Source organism: Pelecanus crispus, chromosome 4 (assembly GCF_030463565.1).
Source record: "Pelecanus crispus isolate bPelCri1 chromosome 4, bPelCri1.pri, whole genome shotgun sequence".
NCBI lineage: Eukaryota > Metazoa > Chordata > Aves > Pelecaniformes > Pelecanidae > Pelecanus > Pelecanus crispus.
The window spans coordinates 70,343,058-70,368,097 of record NC_134646.1 but is presented as its reverse complement, the minus strand read 5'-3'; the positions used below and the strand labels follow the sequence as shown (position 1 = coordinate 70,368,097).

At 38.1% G+C, this 25,040-nt stretch overlaps 1 protein-coding gene across 3 annotated transcripts in view; it reads right to left on the bottom strand.

The window, feature by feature from the left end:
• Positions 1 to 25,040, bottom strand: part of FBXL5 (F-box and leucine rich repeat protein 5) — a 37,202-nt gene that overhangs the window by 9,989 nt on the left and 2,173 nt on the right. For 2 of the 3 annotated variants that reach the window (XM_075708702.1, XM_075708701.1), the window contains exons 2-9: positions 13,469 to 13,684; positions 11,530 to 11,625; positions 10,545 to 10,728; positions 8,042 to 8,224; positions 5,411 to 5,536; positions 4,324 to 4,472; positions 4,042 to 4,124; positions 1,535 to 2,257 (exon numbers count right to left, since the gene is read on the bottom strand). In XM_075708702.1, coding sequence (XP_075564817.1) covers positions 1,535 to 2,257; positions 4,042 to 4,124; positions 4,324 to 4,472; positions 5,411 to 5,536; positions 8,042 to 8,224; positions 10,545 to 10,728; positions 11,530 to 11,625; positions 13,469 to 13,684 — 1,760 coding nt within the window. The remainder of the gene's footprint in view (positions 1 to 1,534; positions 2,258 to 4,041; positions 4,125 to 4,323; positions 4,473 to 5,410; positions 5,537 to 8,041; positions 8,225 to 10,544; positions 10,729 to 11,529; positions 11,626 to 13,468; positions 13,685 to 25,040) is intronic. The other variant, XM_075708703.1, reaches the window with a different exon arrangement.

Here is a 25,040-nt window from a genome sequence, read left to right as displayed (position 1 = left end):
TAGCCCGAAGTGCTGCAGCATACCTGAGCAGGTGGCTGCAAGTACTTCAGCCTCATCCAATTTTCATTATGAAGTAATAACTAAATTTTTCTGACACAATACAAAGTATCAGTGGCAAATACTACCACACAGAGCAAATTTTGTAATTCTTGAAGGCATCTCAATGTTCAACTATTTTTTCTCCTTTCATTGTTATATGAAGTCATGTTTAACATGATGTTCTGCACATACAAACTTATCATAGACTCATTAAGGTTGGAAAAGACCTCTGAGATCATCAAGTCCAACTGTTAGCCTAGCACTGCCAAGTCCACCACTAAGCCATGTCCCCAAGCACCACCTCTACAAATCTTTCAAATACCTCCAGGGATGGTGACTCAACCACTTCCCTGTGCAACCTGTTCCAGTGCTTGACTACCCCTTCTGTGAAGAAATTTCTCCTGATATCCAATCTAAACCTCCCCTGGCACAACTTGAAGCCATTTAGTCTCATCCTATCACTAACTACTTGGGAGAAGAGACCAACACCCACCTCCCTACAACCTCCTTTCAGGTAGTTGTAGAGAGCGATAAGGTCTCCCCTCAGCCTCCTCTTCTCCAGGCTAAACAACCCCAGTTCCCTCAGCCACTCCTCATAAGGCCTGTGCTCCAGACCCTTCACCAGCTTTGTTGCCCTTCTCTGAACACGCTCCAGCACCTCAATGTCTTTCTTGTATTGAGGGGCCCAAAACTGGACACAGTATTCCAGGTGCGGCCTCACCAGTGCCGAGTACAGGGGGACAATCACCTCCCTGCTCCTGCTGGCCACACTATTCCTGATACAAGCCAGGATGCTCTTGGCCTTCTTGGCCACCTGGGCACACTGCTGGCTCATGTTCAGCTGGCTGTCAACCAGCACCCCCAGGTCCTTTTCGGCCAGGCAGCTTTCCAGCCACTCTTCCCCAAGCCTGTAGCGTTGCATGGGGTTGTTGTGACCAAAGTGCAGGACCCGGCACGTGGCCTTGTTGAACCTCATACATTGGCCTCAGCCCATCAATCCAGCCTGTCCATAAATTATGTCATTATCCAGACTGGTTAAATGAGATATTACTCCAGTTGTATAAAGTTTCAAGTGTACTGACAGATGTAATGAAAAAAACAAAACTTAAAAAAAAAATTAAAAGAAAAAAAAAATCAGTGAATCAACACAATTTCCTAACAAGAAATCACCAACGATCAAATCTAAAAGCATTAATACTGCCTAGAACAATAAATTCTCAAAAAAACTTGACTTCAGAGGATATGTCTAAATTTTAAAAATTTTTTATTTGTGGGCAGTTTTTTTGTTTTTTTAAATCCCTGAAGGAAAAGCTGGATAAAGTTTTCAAGTCCAGTACCATAAATATTTTAAGATGCAAAGACCACTTAAAACTTACCAGAGTTTCTTCAATAAAAGTGTTTCTACTGAAACTGGGCAGATTCACCCCAGAATGACCCAACAAATAAAATTAGAAAAAACATACTGCAGCAAAATAGCTCAAAAATGTCTCCTCACCTGAGAGCACGGTCTGTGATCTGGTAGCATCCAGACAGACTGAGAAACTGAAGAACTCGTGCAGTCTCTTCATCCGTTTTTTCACTCCCAGAGTACGCAGAGTCTTTTTTCTCTGACTGCTTAGTCCTTGTTGTTTTTTTACACAGTGCAGAGGACTCTGGAAGTGCTCGAATAGTTCTTAGTGCTGTCCCAGCACAACAAAATGAGTGACCGCAGTAAATCAAGTCAGTAGAAGCACAGTGCTGCTGCCACCCTCTAGTCCTTAATCCATAAATGTCTCTACTGTAGCAAGATGCAGAACAATTAATATGGGATGTTGGTTCCATAAGACAAAATCCTTCAACGTTCCTGTGTCTCCACTCCGCAGCATCTTCAATGTCAGCTAAATCATCTGCATCTAGCATCCACACATAAGGAGAATTGAAGTTTTCTGAGCCCTCAGGTTTAGTCCAATGCTGCCCACTATCTCCTCCCTCGATGAGGTTTTCATTGTTGATTTCATGCAAACAATTGTACTTCTTGTTGGACTGCAGAGCAATCTCTCTGTTTTTCCACAAAGTCTTAGCATTCCTGTTTCTGCAGCTTTTCAGAACACCTCTGTTATGGTGAGTTGATATGATACCCAGCGCTCTGGAAATCCTCTCTATAGCCACATCTGTGATTTTTTCACATCCAGACAGATCAAGGTGGCGTAGATTTTGACAGCAACCAACTGAAGACCAACTGAAATCAGGGGAAAAAATGGTTTGGTTGGTGTTTTTTTGATTTGGTGGGGGGGTTTTTTGTTTGTTTGTTTTTGTTTTTTTAGTTTTTGTTCAGAAACAGGTGTTAAGGCTAAATATACAAAAGGACATTTCATAAGTAAAATACTTATATTAATTCATAGACTATTTAAAAAAATACCCCAGAGATAGGTTAGATTTGAGACTCCAAGTGCTGTATATATGCCTAGAAAAATTGTGTCTAAAGAAATGTGAAATGAATCATGAATCAGTAACAACCTGTATTTTTCCATACACTGAGACTTAAGTCTAAATTTGCCACTGAGACTTAAAAGTCCAAATTTGCCATACATTGAACAAATTTTTAAATAGATCAGACTGCAAACACCAAATACATGTGACAATTTCAAAAAGCAGCTTCTGCTGTGTATAATGCAGTTACCAAGAGCCATCTAAGTTACTAGACATCACAGCTAACTTCTAAGAAGGATGAAAAAAGTGAACTTACTGAACTAGCAAATTTCACCACCACCTCCCAAAAAAATGCCTCCGAGATGTTACATGCACTTCAAAGTATTTTAATAGTTGTAATTTCTAGTATTTGAGTTTCTCAAGTGTGGCTGTTTATACATCTTGAAATATCAGTGTACTTTGATCATCTATCCTCCTGTCATTTCCCATTTCTTTCAGAGAGAACAGCTGGATTCCCAAAACACATTCTGTGTACAGTATTAATTATTCTATAAAAGTGATTAGGATTAGAGATGTTAATGAAAACAGACTTTTTCGTATTAACGAAACCTCACCCCTTCAGCCTTACCTTTTTCAACCAAAATAGAAATTTGATCTACAGTAATATTGTTACATTATTAGCTATAGAAGTATATAGCTGATTTAAGTGACCTTTACCTATCCATAGTTAATGTTAACTATTATTTACTTTCCGTAAGTGATTACTTATACTTACAGCAAGACAAACTCATTTTTTGAGTTACAAACTGTGATGTTGGAAATATAGATATATGAGGAGCAGTAAATAATGTTTCACTACAGACCAACAAAAGCTCACAAAGATTGATTTCTGAGCCACAGAAATTCCGGAAGGCTTTTATTTTGACTAAAACTTCTTGCATAAGCTGCAGAGTGTTGTTACCAGATGCTAGTAAAATTTTCTGCATTGTTAACACCTAAAACTTGGGAGCACTATATGATGAAAGTGTTGAACGCTGAAACAGCCACTGAGTTTCAGTACCACAATAAGACCCATTGGCGCAGGCTCTGTATCCATGCACCATCCCAGTGACATTAATGAAATTTCTGCAGGCATCAGTAAAACTCAGGAATCCACAGTTACTACACCTAAGCCTCAGAGCTTTGCCCACCATTTGATCAGTGTCTTAAATAGCAGTATTCCAAACACTACCAGCTATATCGGACCAAGAACTACGATAACTGACTGACTCCACAAAATCTATGGACAATTTCAAGTTGTTAATACTAGAACAAAAACACAATTATTGTTATGGATAGCTACACATTGATAGGTAATACATATCCAATAGTGAAGACACAGCATTTTTAATGGCTCTTACAAAGTTACATGCTTCACTTGCTATTTCATTGATTTGTTACTCTGGTTAAGTTCTGAGTTATGTGTGAATCCTGAATGTGATTTCTCTATTTCTCTCTTTACTGGCAATGGACTAAGACATGTTTGAATGTTTTTCCTCCCCAAAATGCTCGATTCCCCCCCCACCCACCCAAAAGAAACAACAATTATCTAACCTTTCAAACACAGAGTCTGAAATATCAGTTTGAGTGAGATCCAAATATTCCAAGTTGGGGCAAAGCTCCAAGATCTGTCTAACCTGGAAAAGGAAATAAAAATAATCAGCAAAGACACAAGCCAATAAGGCTGCACACAGTGTCAAGAGACAACATCAGAATTAACATTCTCTTGAGTTGCAACTCATTTTCACTACCCGAGTGTTTTAAACTCAGACACATCAGTTATTAATTAGAGGCTGCATAGCCACAATTATGAAATGCCAGTTTCAAATTACATACCATTTTGCTAGACACTGCAGAACTGTAGGCCAATACTAATGTCTTCACTGAGGAGCCTACATGAGGGAGGACATTATGAATTAAGCCATGAATTAAATGTTTTTCCATTTGTGCTATATTAATGGCAAGTGAATCTTCATCTGCTTCTTCTGCAAAATAAAACCAAAGAGAAAGCCTTAAAATATGCTTTGAGTCATTTGGAATTCACATTGCCATCTTAGATCAAACAATTTATCAGGAAACTAGAGAAAGCTTAGCAAGGCGTAAGTTTCAGAAAGTACCTTACATCAAACTTCTAGCTGACTCTAGCTCAACATACTACTTAAGCCTCATCTTTAAAAACTATCTGCTTGTTTTTCTGACAGTCCTGAAGAGTTTTAACTCCAATGGCAAGTAAAACCAGTAAGAGTCTTAACAGAATATCATCATGAAAGGACTTAGAAAAATGTTTACTACAGATTATGTACTGCTCAGGGCTGTCTGGGGCAGCCGTTTCCACCAAGTTGCTTTATACACTGAAATACAATTGCACAGAACATTTCATATCCTGTGATATAACAGCTTAAGACAAACTTTAAATTAAGCCTAGGATGCAAGACGATTCATCCAAACTTCCTAAAGAGATGAAGCCTAGCTTCTACCTCCTTCCTAACTCCAGACATATCCCCGTAACTCTTCTTCTACCTGCACTCATGTTTGCTCTCTCCTAGATGAATTAACTCAGCTTATTAAAACCAGCTGCCAGCTTCTCCCTCCCCTCACCCTCCTTTCCCCTTTGTTTTCACCCAGCTGGGAGTCAGCAAGAGATGAAGATGAGGGGAAAAAAGTACTCCTTTCAGGAACCTTAAGTAGTTGCTAGACCTTTTTTACTGTATAAGTCTACTTGGCTTAGTAAGCATTTAATCTAGACAGAACGTAAGTATTACTGCCTTTGTCATTATTTTAATGTACTGGAATCAAGTATGGAAAAAAAAAATCTGTATTTTAAACTGATTTTACAGAAAAGATTCCATCTTAGACATTTATTCCTTATAGCTATGTCATCGGGGCGGGGGGGTGGAAATCACCAAAATCAGAGTTTACCTACCCGATTCATCGATGTCAGCATCTTCATCCCATTCCTGGAAAGCGCGACTTTCATCTTTTCTGTTTTTCACCCATTCCTCATCAGGTTCTGTCTCAAGATCTGCCGCAGGACCACTATACCAATCACCTGCTCACACCCCCCCCCAAAAAAAAGGAAAGGAAAAGAAAAAAAAAAGAAGAAAAAGAGATTAAGACAAACTTCTCATCACTGCAGAAAACAGCAGTGATAACTTCTCACTATACTGCGACCTGACCTAAAGATATAAATTAATTTTGCATTTATCTCTAAAGTTGGACTGAACCTTGACATAATTATTGTTTGATCAATATTTTAAAGCTTCAAAAGATTCCTGGAACAGTTTCAGTACCAGTAGAGAACTCACAGCATATTATGCTATTCCGAGACATGCCTGTTGCCCTTATTTTCTTAGGAGGGCCCAGTATGATTGCAAAAATAACAAGAACAACTATGGAATGTTTGGACTGTGTAGGTGCTGAACTTCTTTCTGGTAGATAAATTAACCATCAACTCTTACTATAACACTTGGTTTAAGACATTTCCATTTTCCTCTGGAATCTCACAGTCAACCAGGATATATTTTATTAGCCTGTTTTAACCATGCACATGACAACTCCAGGATCAAGAAACCCAAGTTCCAAAAGTAGCCTACTTAAACCAGCTATACAATACTTGATTATAACATACATATGACTCAAATCAATAGACAATCTTTTTTTAAAACATCTGGATGAACATGAGTAACAGCAACAGCTCCACTGTTTTAGCTGGTAGGGCACTCCCTCTCCCCGAGGGTTACTGCACAGGCATAATTTACTTCTAGTTTGGGTATATTGTAATGCTGGGCTTGGTATAAGCAGGTCTGCTGCCTCCCTCAGCACAGACATGCTTAAAACAGAAACAGCTTACCCTACTATCTCACTAGTCGGGGATCCTACTATCTCCAAAGCAAGAGCAACCCCTGCTGAGGGGCAGCTAAAGGAACAAGGTTTCTTATACAAGCAGTACAGTGACAATGAAATCCTAATTGAGTCAACCAATTGTGAAACAAAAGGTTTTGGTAACATTTCTCATCTTCTTTAACCCATCTTTATAATACAGAAAAAGCCTCAGAAGCCCTCTCTGTATTAGGAAAAAAACAAAGTTAAAATATGAACTAAGCCTGTAGTTTTATGTTCTTTTTTCCCCCTCTGGCAGTAAATCCTATTTGAGAAGCTTCCACCCAGTTTGGAGCACTTCTGCACAAACAACTGTAGTAGTATAGACAGTACATCATGCGACTAGCCTCCTGTTGTGCCAAAGCCAGGTTTAGGAATAAGTCATTTTAAGCAGTTGCCAATTTTTTTTCTTTTTTTTGGCATAGCACTGAATTCTCAAGACAACTAGGTTTTAGATGAAAATGAAAATTTAACAGTTTAAACTCTGAAACCCTTCCTCTCTACTAAGTCTTTTGCAGCTCAGGGACCAATCTATTATCTTCAGTAAGATTTATCCAACCAAAAAAATTAATTCAGACCCAGAAGTCATTTAACTCCTCTCTGGCTTGTACAGATTTTAGAAGCCATAAAGGTCTGGCAAGAAAGACATTTTTGGCTTTTATGTGTCTCAAAATTTAAGTTAAATATTGTTAGCTTTCTCTCCTAAAATCTTACAAAGGCACATAAGGTATAGCTTATTAAACAGCACAAATGGTCTGCTTTTTACTCAACTACACTGACATGGCAGCAATTGCAAAGCCTGGAATGCCATAGTCCAGTGATTGTTTAATACTCACATAAATATGGACAAATACAAATAGAAATATTTAAAGCTACAAATATACTCTGATGACTTGTAACTGGCCTCAATGGAATACAGAGTATTTTGTCTATTTGAACAGGTACTTTTGCAAAGGTTATACTTCTCAATAGGAAATTTTAATTAACAGGAGATTTTGAGGAACAGAAGTTATTAAAAAAAAACAAACCCAACCACTTAGTCCTTAGTGCAGTAGAAGTTACTGAAGTGATATATCTAAATACTAAAACTAACATTCACACAGTTTTCTTTGAGGTTTGAATATAAAAAGTAAGAATAGATTGTGAAGAAATGTTCGAACTCCATTTGTTTTATACTTCCATTCTGCAGTTACATCCAAATCACAAGACAGACCTCTCAGAGGAGAACACGCTAGTCAGGAACTAACAAAAATATATATTTTATTTCTAGCTAGTAACCTAATGAAATAAAAATATTACTGATACAGGTCTAACAGCAGCATTTATAACTCAAAACAGATGCTTAAATCATAAGAAAGATGATGTACTGGTGAATATACTTGTTAGCATTCATCCAAGCAAACAAACCTCAGTAAAACTAATCAACAGTTTGTATAAAAAAGCTCCTCGTTAAGTTACAACCAAGATGGCTTTTAGTTTCTTAGTTCTACAAGAGGGAAGTATGTTTTGGGGATTTTTAACATTTAACCAAGTTTCGGGGCACTATCCTTGCCAGAAGCATGCTCAGCTGTCAGGTTCATTGTACATGACAGCCTATACTAAAACGTTCTCTTCTATAGACTCAGAAATTCTGATAATTGACATGCTTCCAAAGGAAGAATCAGATTTAACTTACCTCTGGCCCAGCGAACAGGGTAAAGATGTTTCCAGAGAGATCCAGTTTTAGCCAACTGTGACCATCCAGTGCTTACTTGACTACACTGACATAACTCTTGGGGGTTAAGGTAACTGAAAATGGTCAGCATTACTTCAGGAGGAAGATTAGTAATATTTGTGGTGTGCCCTGTTACTTCGGTTTCTGAAATACAGAAAGTGTGTGTTAAGTGAAGCACGGCCTCACAGCTTTAAATAATAGTGGAACTCACATTTTGACTAGGGCAATGAGAAAAATAGTTTCTGAAAAAAATTTTAAACAATTGTTTGGCAAAAGAGTTGAAAAAAATAGGTATCACTTTGGCTTTAAAAAGCTTTCACAGTAATACTGTCTTAAACAAACAAACAAAATCATCTCAGTTTTCTGTTTGTCATTTTCTCAACTTGCTAGTTTTTTCCAACCCTGACCCCCAAGGGTCCAAAAAATCCCTGGATGAGAGTGAACTACTGCTACTGAACCACAGCAAGATGAAAGCAGTATCTGCTATAAATGAAATGCTTTAAAAAAATACCTTATGTCACAGATGATATATATACCTGCTTTGCCACATTCCCAGGAAACAGTACTAGCACACAGAACCTACCAGCTGGGACCACTCTCAGTAAAAGCACTCAACCTTTTGACTGGGACACAGCAAGAAGTTCATGCTTAACTCTTTGCAGCTGTCTCATTTTATTTCTAGCTTAACTGCTAGCACAGACAATTAATTTTAACTTCTGAATGGTGACAAGCAATCCAGCTTGGAAGGTAATACTAAATATTAGGTTAGAGGCTAAAATTTGACCACTGTAATTAATACTTCAATGGACAGCAGTAGGAACCATCTCCAATAGCTCTCCCTTATCACTGTAGTACAAAGAGAGCTGCAAACTATGTAAAATAACAAATTCAGTCCTCTGGTTAGCGGTTTTGCCGTTTTAAGAGAATTTTTAATGCTTTGTTTAAGGACCATTTACTTGAGAAAAAAATATTTCTAGAATAGTTTTCAGGAGTCCTTAGAAATAGCAGGTTTCACGAATTAGTAGGGATTTATTTTTAAAAGTTAGGACACAAAGTACATAAGACTTTACAGTGAAACAAGGATCCAGTTTCTTTCTGCAAAGAAGCTTCAAAAGGGAGCATAACGTGAACTTCACCCTCTGACAATCTACTGCTACTTCAAAAAATGTAATTAGATACCGTTTCACTTGATAAATCAATATATTTATTCGTATACCTGGCAAGTCGCTGCAGGTAAACTACAGAGAATTTCACACTAAAATGCAGTTAAAACTGCACAGGACTGTAAGCTGTGTTATTTTCTTCCATTTTTTTAAAAAATGGATGCAGGACATGTACTTTCTTCTCCCTGAAGTCTAGAACACAACCATTGCAGAATTATTACTGTCCCAAAACTGCTATTCCAGCTAGACTTAACAGCAAGTAATGCCATAAGGCTACTTCTGCCACATTCATCTGTTCAGATTCAAGAGTATTTCACACCACGGACCATGATCTTTTCTGAAGATTTCACCTGGAGGGCAGAAAATGACCAGTTCAGTAGTTCAGAGAAGTCAAATTTCATCCAAAAAAAAAAGCTGATTACAAAGTAGTTTTTCAATTTTTTTCTAATGAGAGCACCACATCTTATCAACACAACAAAGTCAGTTCCTGAGGGCTTGCTCTACTTATCAGTCTCACACTTTTGGTGTACTGATGCCCCAAAGAAGGGGAATTAACTCTTCTTTGTTAGTTAGGAGTGAAAACTGCAAACACAGACAACTTAAGCTGCTTCAGCAATCATAAAACAAGCCTGAACTGCACTTCAGTAGTTACCCATTTATTCTAAGTTTCATCAGGAAAGGTAGTTACAGATTAACGCAAATTAAATATCCACTTTCAGAATGCATGTTTCATCTGACCTACTCACACGCTGCATGGATTCATTCCCTTGCATCACTCCCCACACACAGTTTCCTCCTTTCTGATTCCTGAGAGGCCCAGGGAAGTTAGGTAGTAGAGTTGGGGAAGGTAAGTTACTTTTAATTTGAAATATTGACAGTTAGCTAACTATTCTGTGTTATTAAACCATCAACAGAAAAGCTTATAAAGCAGTCCTGAAAACCAAGAATTAAATGCAGGGTCTGCAAATAGAAAATATAATTTCAATGGAAGTATGAAATTAGAAGTTATCATTTCTGCCTGTTTATTATATCAAATATTACCATGGGAGGGAAGGGAGAGGAAGAAGGTTGAGAACAGGTGAACAGTACAGTACTATCTACATTACAACCTGCCAAGAAGCCTTATCAAACAGTAAAGTTCCTGAAATTTCAAAACTGGTTTGAAGAAATTCCTATTTAAAAAAAATAAAAAAATAAAAAAAAATTATCTGCCAGTATGTAACTTTAGGTATGTCACTGGTGTGGCTTTTTAGATAAAAATTGCAGTTTGAAAATTATTTAACTTTACTTAGATGCTTCACCTTGATCTGCCTTCTCATCCACAGAATACTTAAAGACCTTCTGAAGCTCTTCTGCTTGATTCCACTTACTAAGACCTCTGAATTCTGCAGCCTCCTTCTGTGAGCAGTGCTGTGCAATTACTTTCTTCTTAATATCTTTCAATTCTTCGTAAGTAAAGTATTCCATCAACATTGGCTGAAAAACCTAAAGCAAAGGAAAAAGGAAAAAAAAAAAAAGTCTGGTGCTGATGGCGATAGTTGATAATGCTACACAGACCGACCAAAACAGAATTTCCTATTTCAAATTCTCTCCAAGTAAAACATGTCATACATTAAGTAAACCCAAGGACAGGACCATGAAAGTTTTGAGTTCCAACCCTCTGCTTGCCAATGGATCACTGCATAGTCTCAGGCAAGCTGTTTAACACTTTTCCCCAACAGAAAACTGATTAAAGTTGCTTGAACTATATAACTTATCGAGGTACTCACAAAGTGGCAAGGAAGAAAAACATAAGAAAAGATTTCTCTTGGACAGACTTCGGAAGATTTACTCTCTCCAGAAGATGCTTCCCAGTTTTTGGATACCCATAAATCATCAGACTGGCAGTACTAGTCTATGTTTCAAATATAGGTCAGAGGCTGTTTGGGAGCGTCAGTTTGAGTCATGAAGGACTGGTTTACAGGACTTCTCTTTTTCCTTTCAGTTTTGCTACACATCCTCTTAAATAACTACCAGCTACAAACAAATCCGAGCCCCAGTGGACTTGTTATCAATTTTTTAAAGGACCAGAATTTCATCGTAAATTTTCAATATATTCACTATTTCAACATGTGTCACTTCGCAGTCAGAGAACAGAACAATGACACCACCGCCCTGAATGCAAATTGGCATAGTAATAAAAACAGAGAAATGTGAAAAAAAATGAACCTAAGCTCTTTGTCTCTATTCAGTCATACCACACCCCAAGGAAGATCAGCATAATATTTGAGGAAGAATTTTACCTACCTCCTCTTCCTCTTTCATATGAGGAAGGAAATCCCTTGTAAAGGCTTCCAATCTCTCCTTCAGCTGTTTCGCATAGTTTAGCTGTTCATACTCGTTCTGAGAAGAAAGCAAAGATTTAACTATTATCTAATCTTGTCCATTCATTCAAGGGTCGAACTGTTAAATAAACCAGTGTTTCAAAGTAAAGCCCATTATGTCTTCCCCATACGTGCATTTGCTCTATTTCATGGTAAGAATGTGTTCACTTACAAAGTTTCATGACAAGCTGACAGTCTCTGCTGGCCTCTTACTAGGCAGAACAAAGTATTCCCTTCCTGCCTGATTCAAATTTATTTTGTTATCAGATATGAATTAACTTCTTGAATCACATTTTAGAGCAAAGACTGAAGTCTGCCAGTCTGCAGTCTCACCCAAAGTTCAAAGCAGTAACAGACTCATCTAAATATTTGCATGTTTTGGGTAAGAATTATTCTAAGATACAGCAGTTCCACTTCAACTTTTAACTGCATACATTTGACATTAGTTGTTCTACAATTCTATCTTCCAAATTATAATCAGAATTTATAGTAAGACATGCTCTATAGATATTTACTCTGGAAATGGAAAGAACTGTTAAATAAAGATGTAACTGTCTTTAATATTTAAAAGTTAGACCAACCTCATCTATCAATTTGTTAGCTTGTTCTCTGTGCCAGTAATAAGCAGCTAGTTCTGAAGGCTGCCCAGTAATTGCAACATACTGAAGTTCCTCATAGCTCTTACAGTAAATGATGTAAGTTTTTGTTTTCCAACTTCTACAAATCAAGAAACCCTGACTGTTACAGCTTAAGCCATCATGTTTAAATTAAACCACACTCCCCAAAAAAGTTAAACAGTTAACGTATCTAAAGAGAGCTAGAGAAATCTGGGGTTTTTTCCACACTTCAAGTAAAGCGTGGAAATTCAGTCAAGTAACAGAGTAACATGAGCATCCTATCAGAGAAGGTATAACACAAAGTCAAGTGTGACATTTCCCCTCTCCTTCACTTTCCTTCATTTTCCAATTCATTAATGGAAACAAAGAAATTTTAAGGTTTAAAATTTTTGAGGTGGGGGGGGGGGGTGGGGGGGCAAATTACTTGCAGCATTCCCAGCTCATAAACGGCCTTAGATAGTAAAATGGAATCAATCAACTGCGTATTTAGTATTTTTCTTACTGAAAATACGGACCATGTGTACTAGAAATGTAATATGGGATGAAAAATTATTACTGGAGACTATCTTAGAGTGCAGGAAGGGGAAGCTGAGCTGGATACCCCAGAGGAAAGTCACAGCAGAATTCAAGTAGGATTCTACTGGAGAAGGATTTGAGAACTTTAAGTCGTGAAAAAGCCAGCTGGAGAAATAACATTAATTGTTTGTTGAGGACTGGAACATTAACAGCATTACTGAGCAACAGATTACTGTACTGGAAGGAGGTACATGACCCACTAACAGAATAAAACAATGCTTTTTTTGTTTTGAAGTCCTGTAATCATCTCCATTTGTGACAGTAATATAATGCTACATGCCACAAAAAAAAAGATACTTGGGGTTTCCTAACAAATTAATAAAAAACATTATTTCTATCATCAGAAACTGTTTTGACCAATAAGCAGAGCAGTCTTTGTATTTCAAACTTCTTGTCTCTCCAAAACACCTCCAGTTATGCAGCAAAGGACTTCTGTCACAAAATCCACCTCTGAAAAGAATTTTTACTAGAAATTTAGTAACTGTGATGAATGGCAAAAAGAATTTGTGTTTCAGACTGGAAAGCTTTCACTACTGTGTCAAGAAACCACAAATGTTTATTCTTCCTCCTTAATTTCTTTGTAGAGAATATGAAGAAAGTTGAGGCAAACTAATACATAATCACAACATGTCTTCCTTAGGACACCAGTCCTTCTTAGTGTCTACTTACCTTTACATTCTTTAACCCTTTCTCAAAGAGGCTAAGCATCTCTGACAGTTTGTTGTCCGAGTGCACATTGTACACTGTCCGGCTACGTTGCTGAAGTAAACCAATGATACACTCATTCTCAATCTGCTCATGCATTTTAAATTCCTTGAATGTGGCATAAAGAGATTGCAGAAGAGCCCGAAAATCATTGTTGTTGGAGAAGTTGGTCTTGGAAAGCTAGAAGAAAGAAAAGCTCATAAAAACCCCAATGAAAATCATGTCAAGGTCAAGTTAGATCCTTAGAACAGGTATTAGGCTCCTGTTATTCATTGCTCCCATTACTTATAAAAGCTGAAAACCTTCAGTTTTATAAAGAAAACTGGCAAAAATAAAAATTGAGTCTGCAATTCGAGCAACTCACTTCATAGACATCAAAAATTAGAGTAATGAATGCTTTTAATTCCAGTCTTCAAGTGCAACAGATAAAAGTCAGAGATTCAAGTGCATAGATAGGAATACACAAACTAGTCTTCTATTTGAATAGTAACTTTCCTGTAATTTATCTAATTGGTACATTAAAATATAATTTAATACAACTGCTTCCAGAAGTGGGCAGAATTAATATTGGCATTTGAATACTACAGATTAACAAACATTTATATAATATCCCTATTATTATGACTTTTGAAATTATTCCTAGAATTCATTATTATTTTAACCTTCATGACTGACTTGCCATTTGATTTTTGTTTGTTCACAGGAACTGACACAAATTATATATAAAAACCCTCAAACTTGTTTTAAAACTTTCAAAAACTCATTATGCATGGTTATTTCATGTATGTTTCCTCTTACAGTTCATTACAACAGTAAGCCATTCACACCTGAGTTCTGTTAACTCCAGAAAGTAAGTTAACAGAACAGGTTTACAACAGTATTGTGCTTTCCGAATGAGGTTTAAGTAAACTAAGGGATTTAATTGCACAATTCTCCCATTTCCAGCAGCAACTATGTAACTGCATTTCCCATCACAGGCTCTGAAGAAAAAAAAAATGAAGCTACGGATTTTAGAAGTATTACAAGGAACTGATGATAACTACAAAAGTTTAACAAAGCGTAATACATGCAATAACGCACATTGTAAACCAAGGTGTGTTACATTCAATCACACAAATTCTGAAGGCAACTGTCTCACTCCATGTGAATGAACAGAGCTTAAGAAAACAGCAAAGTAGTACCATAAACTGTTAAAGGAAGATCATCCTTGAGAGAACAACGTGGTTATAGCATTAGCTTTAAGAAGCCGGTAAGATCAAAGTTGTTTTTAAGGAACATAAACCCATGTTGTGAAACCTTGAGATAAACAAATGTAGAAAGATTTCCTGGTAGAAATCAATGCAATCACACCAGCCCGGCAGGTAACTGAAAGGCTTAGCCACTTTCCCAGATCTGCATTTTAGTCCTTCCTAAGAAGCCATTATCACAGGCCCCTGAGCCTACCTTTAGGGATGTATTATCCACAAGGAACGCCGAGTCCTACCAAGTGAATACAAACTATACTAGCTATTGGAAAAGGTTTCCAATAGACCAAGAACCAACAAATCAAGACAGCACAAAGTTCTAGGTAATGTGCCATTTTTACATGCGTACAGTCACCACTAGTAACAATATGTTTTAAAACTGCATTTTCCTTTGGTGAATGTAGAAAACCAGAATTTTTTCCATTCTTATGTTTTATTTAAACGTGCAGCTTCAAGAATCATAGCCTACAGCAATATACAAGAGCAAACATTCTAAAAATAGAAATATTTTAATTTAATTCCGAAAACAAGCTACTAAACTATTCATAAGTGTTTTAATTTACAAAGATTCTGGTATCTAAGGGGTTTACTAGAAGTGGGAATCTGAGACTTACATGTTCATATGTAATACTTACATACATCAAAAATAACCATAAATTGAGATACCGAAAACTTCTATGGTTTAAAAAAAAACCCAAACGCACTTATTTATTCTGACACGGCATTGCCACTTCCTGACAACCACCAGCAATGCAACCAAAACACGCTGGACATCTGCCAAGTGCTTATGCAACTCCAACTCAGCTGTGCCTACTGTACATTACGTGCTCTACATACGAGCAAAATGACTGCCACTATGGAAAAACACGTTTACTTAGCCTCAGCGGAGACAGAAAATGAGGCAAAGGTAAGGGTTTTTCCTCCCCAGGATCTTTTAGACCAACTACTGACTGGTCAGAAAAAAAATTGTGTGTTTGTGATGCACTGTTATGCACATATCACAAACGGGAAAAGATCTTGGCTCAGACGACCATTTCTATCCTATGCTAAGCTCAGAGAATGCAATACACAGAGCAGTGGTACTAGATGAAGCTACAGGCTACACTTTCCACACCAAAAAGCAGAAGCCTGAACAAGCACGGGAGATGGGTGCAGAAATACATCTTCAGGATAGCCCCCTCACCTCCAGCCATTTCTGATTCAGACCTCAATAATGGTGAAGTTTGCTTTCTAATGTAGCATTTCTCTTGATCAAGGACTGTCTCAAAATCGTTCATTCTACCCATAAGGATCTACAACACCTGAAGTCAGTCCCCAAAGACCCTTTTCTCCCCAAGAATCCCGTTTGCTCCCAAATGCTTGGCATTCTGATTGACGTAGAAACGTAAACAAGGCTGCTGAAGTGTGTAACAGGAAGGTTAGACAAAACTATTGTATTTTGCTGTTAGGTTAAAAAAAAAAAAAACACCAAACCACAAACCCACACGAAATTACTTCTGATACAAAACAGCATCTACTCATCCTCCTGACTCAAAATCTTTTCAGGACTCAAACTTCTGTTGAATCTACCTATTATCATCCACAAACCTGAATATTTATAAAATATATATATATATATAAAGAATCCATTGGTGCATCCAATTTAGGAATTCCTGTTATAAATGTATTGTTATAAACGCCACTGTAACATGAAATGCTTGCATATTCATGTCTGCTACTAAGCCTTCCAGCAGATATCCAGGAGATTAGGAACTATGGAGAGGATATTGCAATTTAATGACTGTACTTGAATCAGCAATTGGTACATTAAAAAGGTCAGCCGAAGCTGAGGAAAACTGGTTTTTCAGAGGACAGGTAGCCTAGCAACAAAGTCACTTGGTCAGATCTGTAATTTCATTACCAGGACTGATGAAATCTTACGATGGGGGACCAAGACTATTAACAGACAGTAGCTGCTATGCTCCGAGGTCCACTTTTTACCAGCTCTACACAAGGAAAACTAGTGCAGGAGTTTAGTAGTGCAAAAAGAAAACCACCGCCCCCCAAACTCAGATGGAGAATCCCAAGAGAACGGCAGGAGGGCTGTATTAAGAATATTTGCTGACTGGTCAAAAATACAAAGCACAGTGCATGTGTGATCCCTGAGCAGGCTTAAAACACAGCACACTAAACCGATTATCACAGCCACAGGTGTTAGAGATACCTGGGAGCTTTCTGGACTTTTGAAGATATTAGATTTAAACAATTGTAAGTTACAGTACAACTGTTTTTGTGTTTGGAATGCAAACTGGAATTGAGGAGCAGCACCAGAAGAGAAACAGTCATGGTGCCTCCTGAAGCCTCATGAAACTTAAGAATTCTACATAATCCAAATAGCCTGAGTAACAGGCCAAACAACAGTCAGTCCACAGCATTGCAAATTCTGTCTGAAACACTTCACAGACCTTTGGCTGATGCAGGCATGTTCTAGAAGTAGCCAGGAGCTGTTAAACTTGGTATTATTTATTAAACCCTTAAAAAGAAAAAAACCACACACCACACCACACATCAACTTTATTTCATGTAAACTGGGAAAGGCACATCAATAATCCAAGGGCCACTGTAGTGCCAGCCGTGAAGTAAAACACAAGGTCACAAAATGTACCAAACCTATTCCAAGTAACAGCATGACAAGGGATAGTTATGCTAACCTAAGACTGCTGTTCTCTGAAGTTCTTCATACTTAACTGGTCGGTTTAGGGGTTTTGCAGTATACAGTATTAAAAATCAAGACAAAAATCAGAAATATTGGGTTTTCATGAGGGTTGAAAACAATATGCAAACTAGTATTAGGATTATTAAGAAGTAGATGTTGGAAGTTTTTTGGCATTGATTCAAGATCAGGTAATTCCATCCTTCCTTTGCAGGAAAAAAGAGTAACTCTGAATTAAGAAATCACTTGATGGACATCTTTTTTAAAACCTCAAATTATGGAATTAAAGAATAGCTATGCTTGGAAAAAATCCTTGTAGCTCAGACAATCATACGCCAGCTTTTGGTCAGTGCCCAACTCCACTGGACTACAACAGTGCCATTAACACGGTCAAGACGAATGAATGTACAGAGATGTAGCAAACACCTTTCCTTACTTTAAGCAATTATTTCATTTTTGTGCTTCAAGAGCAAGATGACAATACCAGCAAGATTAACAATAATTGCTATTTATACAGTGCTTTGTGTTCGTGACGTTCAACTGAAGGTAATTCTACATTCAACTCTTGCATCTCCTTTGTGGCTTTACTGCTTTCTTTTAAAAAATGAAACTTTCTGTCAGATGAAGACAGATATTTCTATCCAAAATGTTGTGAATAAATAAGAAAGCTCAAGACAGCTAATTAAATCACCAAACAAAACACAGTATTACTTGGTTTCTGGAAGTGTTTTTACATGCATGCCAATATGGAAAAATGTCTTCCTAGAAGGAGAAGAAAATTAATTTTCCAGAAATGTTAGTTTACAGTGAGTAAATTGAAACAGTTATTTCATACTATCTATGCCAAAAATACATTTAACGAGTGGAAAAGGCTTGCATCTTCCTTAAAAATATCCAAGCATACTATTAATTGGCAAGGAGAAAGTAGCAAACAGGAATAAAGAAAAAGAAGTACACTATTTTATCACACTAGCACAGCAGTAAGCAGAGTCTATGCTGTCTGCTAACTTTCCCAGTTACAAGTATCTCTTTACTCCCAACTACAAGCTGGAAAACAACAAAAACGTAAGGAAAGAGAACAGGAAAGAGAAAAGTAATTTTTCTACTTTGACCAAAATTTCACAAATTTAAAATGGAATAGTTACTCGAGGCTAAAGTCAAAAGTGGCTACAAATTCAGAAACTGCTTTATTTCAAATGAAGGGTCTCCCCATCAGCATATATAACTTGCGAACAAGCACTAACCCTAAAAATTCAATCTGGGATCTAAAAAAAAAAAAGGCAATTTTTCTTCCTTTTCATGGATCATCACAAGTAACATTTTCAATAGGTCATTCCTATATATTCTGCTTTCCACATGTAACCACTCTGCTCATTAAGACCTATACAAGCAGCTGATTGCTACTGGAGGTGAAATAAAGATAGAGCATTTCTGATGATCAATGCAGACTAGATTTCTACCACTAGTTACCGCGGCAGATTTAAAACTCATTAACAAAAAATAATAGAATCTTTTTCATTATGGAGCTGGCAGACCACTTTGATTAAAAAGAAAACCTAACATTTTCAGACTAGAATAGCACCAGGAAAACAAACAAACAAAAAAAAAAGCAGCATGGCATCACTAGTCAGCTACAACTTTTCACTCTTACATTTTTAGGTATTATCACTTCACATTTGCAATAGCACTAAAGGACAGGAACTTGGACTCTGCAGATATTATCTCAATTTTATGAGCAAGAAAATGGAGGGACAAAGACCATAACAAGGTGTGCCTGTGTCAACACCAAGAGCATGTGGTTTCATGTTATACTTAATCTGCTGTAAATTAGGGGTTGGGGGTGGAGGAGGAAAACACCCAGAAGCAGTAGCCCTGCCCCTGCTTCCAGCTGTGCATTCCTACCACTTCCCTGGAATGTGCCCCAGCAATTACACAGCTGCAAGACAAACCCGTTGAGTGTACTGATCCAGTAAGAAGTTGTGCCTTTTTAGTGGGTTCATTTCTCACCTGGCCAGTGAGCTAGTCTGACAGACAGCCTGCACTGACACCCAGTTACATGCCACATCTTACCTAGGAATCCAGAACAAGAAGCTCAGTTTATACTGTCCCCAAGGAAGAGCTATAGTGTCGAGATAGCCTAGCAAAAATGATGACTGTCCTCTCACTGTCATCTGCTCCTTGGCTTATCTTTATGTAGAGGTATAGGAGATAAACAGTAAGAGAATCAGCTAAATTACTTCATGCTCCAGTTCAGATGTATGAAGCCTTAAGTCAGAGGAGTAATACAGGTTTTCTACCCTGGGTGCTCTTCTTGGCTGTGGGTCAACCCAAAATAATAGTAATTAGTAAGGCAGGCAGGACAGGATCCGGCAGAACTCAACAAGAAATCCAAAACTTTCAAATGCCCGTCTGTCATCATCTCTGTATAATCCTGTCCTCTATGTAATCTTATCAGTTGTTTTGCAGCTTAACTAAAATCTTCCAAGAGCCTTTCAAAAAGAAAAAACAAACCTGAACAACAAACACTATATTAACTCAAAGATTAAGGTACACAGAATTATTTTGGTTTTCAACGAGCACAGGCAACAGGGCAGGCAAAATTTCATACTCTGTACTTTGAATGGCTAAGATCAAGCTGACAAATGCCATGCATAAGAGCACAGGAGAGGTGGAAACAAAATGCTGTACTTCCATTTTTATTGGGAATTCCATACCACTCTCTTACACAACATACACATCAATTTTGTCCAGTGAACACCTGTAGATCAGCTTCTGAATCATGGAGGGCTTTTCACAAAGAGACATAAATAACAATACGGGACTGACTGCACAAAGATTTTCAGTGATGCAGTTGCTATGAGTGTCAGACCTCCCTGGGGACCGTAGCAGAAAGCACAGCTCGGGAAGCACTGGTAAAATCAGCTGAGCCTCCTCCACCATGTGCCTTCCACAAGCAGAAGTCTACCAGGATGAAGGGACACAGGCTGTCACCAGGTCTGCAGAGATGACCTCAATAAAACATTAAAGAGAAATCTAGCAAGGATATGAAATACAAGGGCCTCAAACGAAAGCATGACAAACACTTGCAATGGTGCTGTGATTTAGGTGTCTGTGTCACGGCGTTTCTCATACTCATTCTAGATACCATAGAAGACTTCTTTCCTGTCTCATATCCTCACACAGATAGGTTCCTGCTAAGACCTGGCCTTTCTGCCTTCTGTCAGGAGTTATCTGAAGTCCCAAGAGTGAAATAACAGCAGCCTCAAGCTCCTCTCTGCTCTCCCACTGCAGTAATTCACAAACTACAAACATAGCAAAAATGCCTTTGACCCTCTGCACCAGTCTCCTTGCCATTTCCTAACACAATCAAAAGTGGGCACTGGAAAAATTCACCACTCCAGCTTCATCCAGCTTGGGCACTAACTGACAAAACAAATAAAAAGCCAAGTCTCTCAAGAATTACAACTTACATTCTATTTAATCAGTTAAAGCACATCCTAGGATAGCTGCATAAAACCTGTATGAACACGGATACACACTAATTACAGTCTCCAGCTTTTTAGAAGGCATCAGTTTCTCTTTTTTTTTTGTGCCACAGAGTAGGAGAGAATAAATTGTTGCTTAAAGTAAAGAAGGGCAAAGGTGGGTTATTACTGCTCTCCAGAGCAGGATGGAAGAGAGGACAAAAGATCAGAGCAACATGCAAAGGGTGAACAGAAAACTTTTTTTCCTACAACTCAAGGGCAAAAATAGGTGCTAAGCAATTGCTTGGAAAAAACTCTGCTACTTGTCTGGCATAAGAAAATACCCTCATGTTTTTCTTCTGAAGGCAAAAAAGAGAGACAAAAGGGTGAAGCTTCTTGACAGTAAGAAAAATATAGGTGTTTTGCTAGACATAAAAAAAAAAAAGAAATGGAGAGAAGGTTTGAGGTGGCAACAAGAGCTAAAAGTGTCCTGAAAAAAAAGGAGCAAAATTGCTATGCAGGTCTGAAGAATCTCACTTAAAATCCAAACATGTTTTGTCACCGTTGTCCCCCATTTCAGACCCCCTTTGGCACTTTATTTAAAATGCATTTGCTTTAAAATGTAGATATTTAAAACACATTGTCACTTCCAGATTCATCTTCAAAATATTCTTCTGCATGAGAAATTAATTCAAAGCTTTTATTTCCCAATAGGTATAGCAAGAAGTTACTGAACTATTCAGCATCCAGAAGCTAAGATGTAAAGACAACTGGTAGAGTCTCTGATGAAATAGTCAGAGGCATGGACAGCAAATTGATCACCTATCTCTGGATGCTAACGAGGAGGTTTAATTTCCTTCCATCAAGAAGGAAGGAATTTCCTTCCATCTACTGCCTGTAATGATAGTGTAGCCCATCATTTGCAGTCTTACTAACACTAAGCATCCTAAGTAGCTGTTTATTCACTCTGAACGTAGGCGAAGGCAAGTGCTCAATGCTACATAATGTTAACTGGCAATAACCAAATCCTATGAATTTCTAAATCAACACACACATATTTGAAGCAGCAGTGGAAAATGAATGGCAGCGTACCAAAATACTGAAGAGGGATTTCAAAAGTAGAATGAAAGCTTTACCGTTTGTTGTTAGAAACAGAAAAAGACTTAACTTGTCTAATTTTTCATACTTCAGTCCCACTTGCTGCCACAAAAAGCGTAACCATAATGTGGTCATCTAATTCCCTGCCCAGTGCTTTACAACGTCAATTCAACTTAATTCAGGAGTATTTTTCACTCCTAAAATGGTTCATCTGCAATATCCTGATTGTAAGAACATCACAAACTTAACACATGAAAACAATTCATTCTCTTCAGCGGTGGCCAAAGCTTGCAGGGAAGAGAAACAACTGAAGCGCAATAGGCGGCTACTGAAATAGACACAAAGGTTAAAGAAATGTGAGTTATCAAAAGAAACCATTATTAGGAAACAAAGAGAGGAACTTTTTAGCTATATGAATTTTTGAAAAGAATCCTACAAAAATAACCAGGAACTTACCACTGCAGGTAAGTGGAACAGAACAGCATTTAGATTTTAAACAAGGAGAACAGAGGACACAGAAAAACAGCAAAAAATCTATATATACTTGGATAAGGGAATAAAAAGGATACTTTAAGTCAACTATTTATCAGTAAAGGCAGAGATGACAACAGAAAAATTAAATGTCGTCTTTGCTGAAGTCTTCATAAGGAAGTTAATTAGGAAAAATATTTATGGCAATTAATTTTTAACAAGGAGTCAGAAGCATAGGTTAGAAAAGAAAAATACTAGTTAAATATTTATACAAGTTCAATACATTCAAGTCAGCAGAACATGACAAAATTGATCCAAATTTCCTGGAAGAACTAGCCAAAGTAATTACTGAACCATGAGAAATAACTGCAGAGATCTTTTGTAGAAAGATGAGATCACAGAAGACTGAAGTCAGGCAAACAGAAGAAGGACCTTAGATGTGTTTGATCAAACACCCAAAGATTTCACAATACAGCTGAGCCATTAAAGCAGCTGTTTACTTCTGCAATGGTTAGTCCTGTTCCCTCATCCCATACCATCAATCTGGTTCTAGAGCTTGTTTGACCTCTTAGCGAGCCAGTTTTACTGATTCACCTTTCACTTCACTGGATGAACTAGCTGCTCTTCAAGGGGGCAGACAAGCACAGAGGATATAATCCAAAATTAACCCTTCCAGCAGCAGCTAGCTGTTCGATCCACTCAGGCACAGTAAGAAGTCTCACGCTAGTTTTGAGAGGGAGAAAGACATGAGAACAAGTCATCAATCACCGATAACTGCATTACAGCATTTAGAGCGTAACTATTTTTCCTATTCCTTTTCCTAAAGCAGCCTAAACTTGCTGGGTAATTCTATAACACAAAGGTTTGAAAACATACTCTTCAGCTGCAGTAACTCCACAAGAGAGCAGGGAGTTTTAAATCCCATACAAGGTGTCTTGTCTCTGGGGAAGGCCCAGACAAAATTTAATCTCAGTGTGTAGCTAGACCAGAGTCTGCTGCTTGAATAGCCCTGATCTTGAAGCTAATGAAGTAACAATCGGCCAGCACAGATTTGTTTGGGGGGGGGGGGGGGGGGGGGGGAATATCTGATTTCCTTTCTATAAGAAAACAAAACTAGTTAAGAGGAAGACGACACGTTACAGATCAAAACAGTATTAAAAAAACCTTAGAGAAACCATGCCTTACAGCAAACTAATACAGTCTACACGAAATCACAGGGTAGCTCACGCACTTGCGAACAGTGCTCTCCAGCCATAGCTACCAGCGCTTCCAGCCAAACAGCGGCTGGGGATTTTCAGTACACGATCAGTTGAAACCTGTGCTGCCTCATGATAGATACGATACTTTCAGCCACAGCTGGGAAAGCAGGAAAGCTGGTAAAACAGGAGTGGCGCATTCTCGAGTGCAGGAAACACAAGATCATAATGCGACAACAGAAACGGTCTCTAGTGGACACCGACACGCTGGCTTGGACAAGTGCATACTTCCACATACAGGGTAGAAGTCTAATGACAAAATATGAAAGCAAATTTGAATATCAGTCCTCAGAGAAGCATGGGATTTACAGAGAACCACAAAGCGAGCATGCTGCTGTTTAAAAAACAAAAAATAAAAATATAGAGCTTGCAGAATAACACATCCAAAACACATCTGCTCTACTCAACACCAGCAGTGTCCCATTTTGCACAACAGATTTCAGGAAAACATAGACATAATTAGGCTGAGGTTTCACAGTAGCTTAAGCCAATGTAGTTGCTGGCTGTCACGGTCCCACCCTCTGCCTCGCATTGGCTTCAGTACTCATCTGACCAGTGCTTGCTGGCAGCACTACATCAACAGCAGAACTACCCTGCTTCAGAAAAAAAAAAAAAAAAAATGTTTTCTGCCAGCTTAGAGCCTTTGTGAGTCACTTCAAGTGCTGATGGGAGCAAGAAAGGCACGCAGTCGTAACAGCAGCAGTCAGATAGCTTAAACTGTTACAGAACGGCAGCTTAGTCTTGACAAAAGCAACACGTACACTGGTGTACGGAAAGCGTGACCCATACGGTGAAGTAGAATGCATCAGTTTGCTTAGGCCAGAAAACAGATAACTAAGATGGAGGACAGGGCTACAATTTGCAAATCACGGCGAACGGTTCACTAGAGATAGGAAAACAGAATCTGCTCTATTTGTAGCAAAGATGACGTCAGGCATTAGGGAAAGCATTTTAACTATGAAGAGTGTCTGCTGTAGCACTCCACTACCTACAGGGGGGTGCATCCTCTGAGGACTTAAAGAATCTACTTGTCATCAGATTAGGCAACAGATTTGACAACTTTGTGGGTTTCCTCACTAATCAGAATATTAGTTATCCTTACTATCCAAGTCCAGGGCACTGTGTACAATGCAGGTAAAAATGCCATTTAAGAATGCAGCAAATGTATGGCGAGATCTCTGCTAGCAACAGTTTAAAAAAAGAAGTAGGATAACTTTCCTAATGCACCAAACATCTTAAATGTCTCATTCACTGTTCTGTCTCACATTAAGTTCTGGAAGAACACAAACTGTGTCTCTCTGCCCTAAAGGA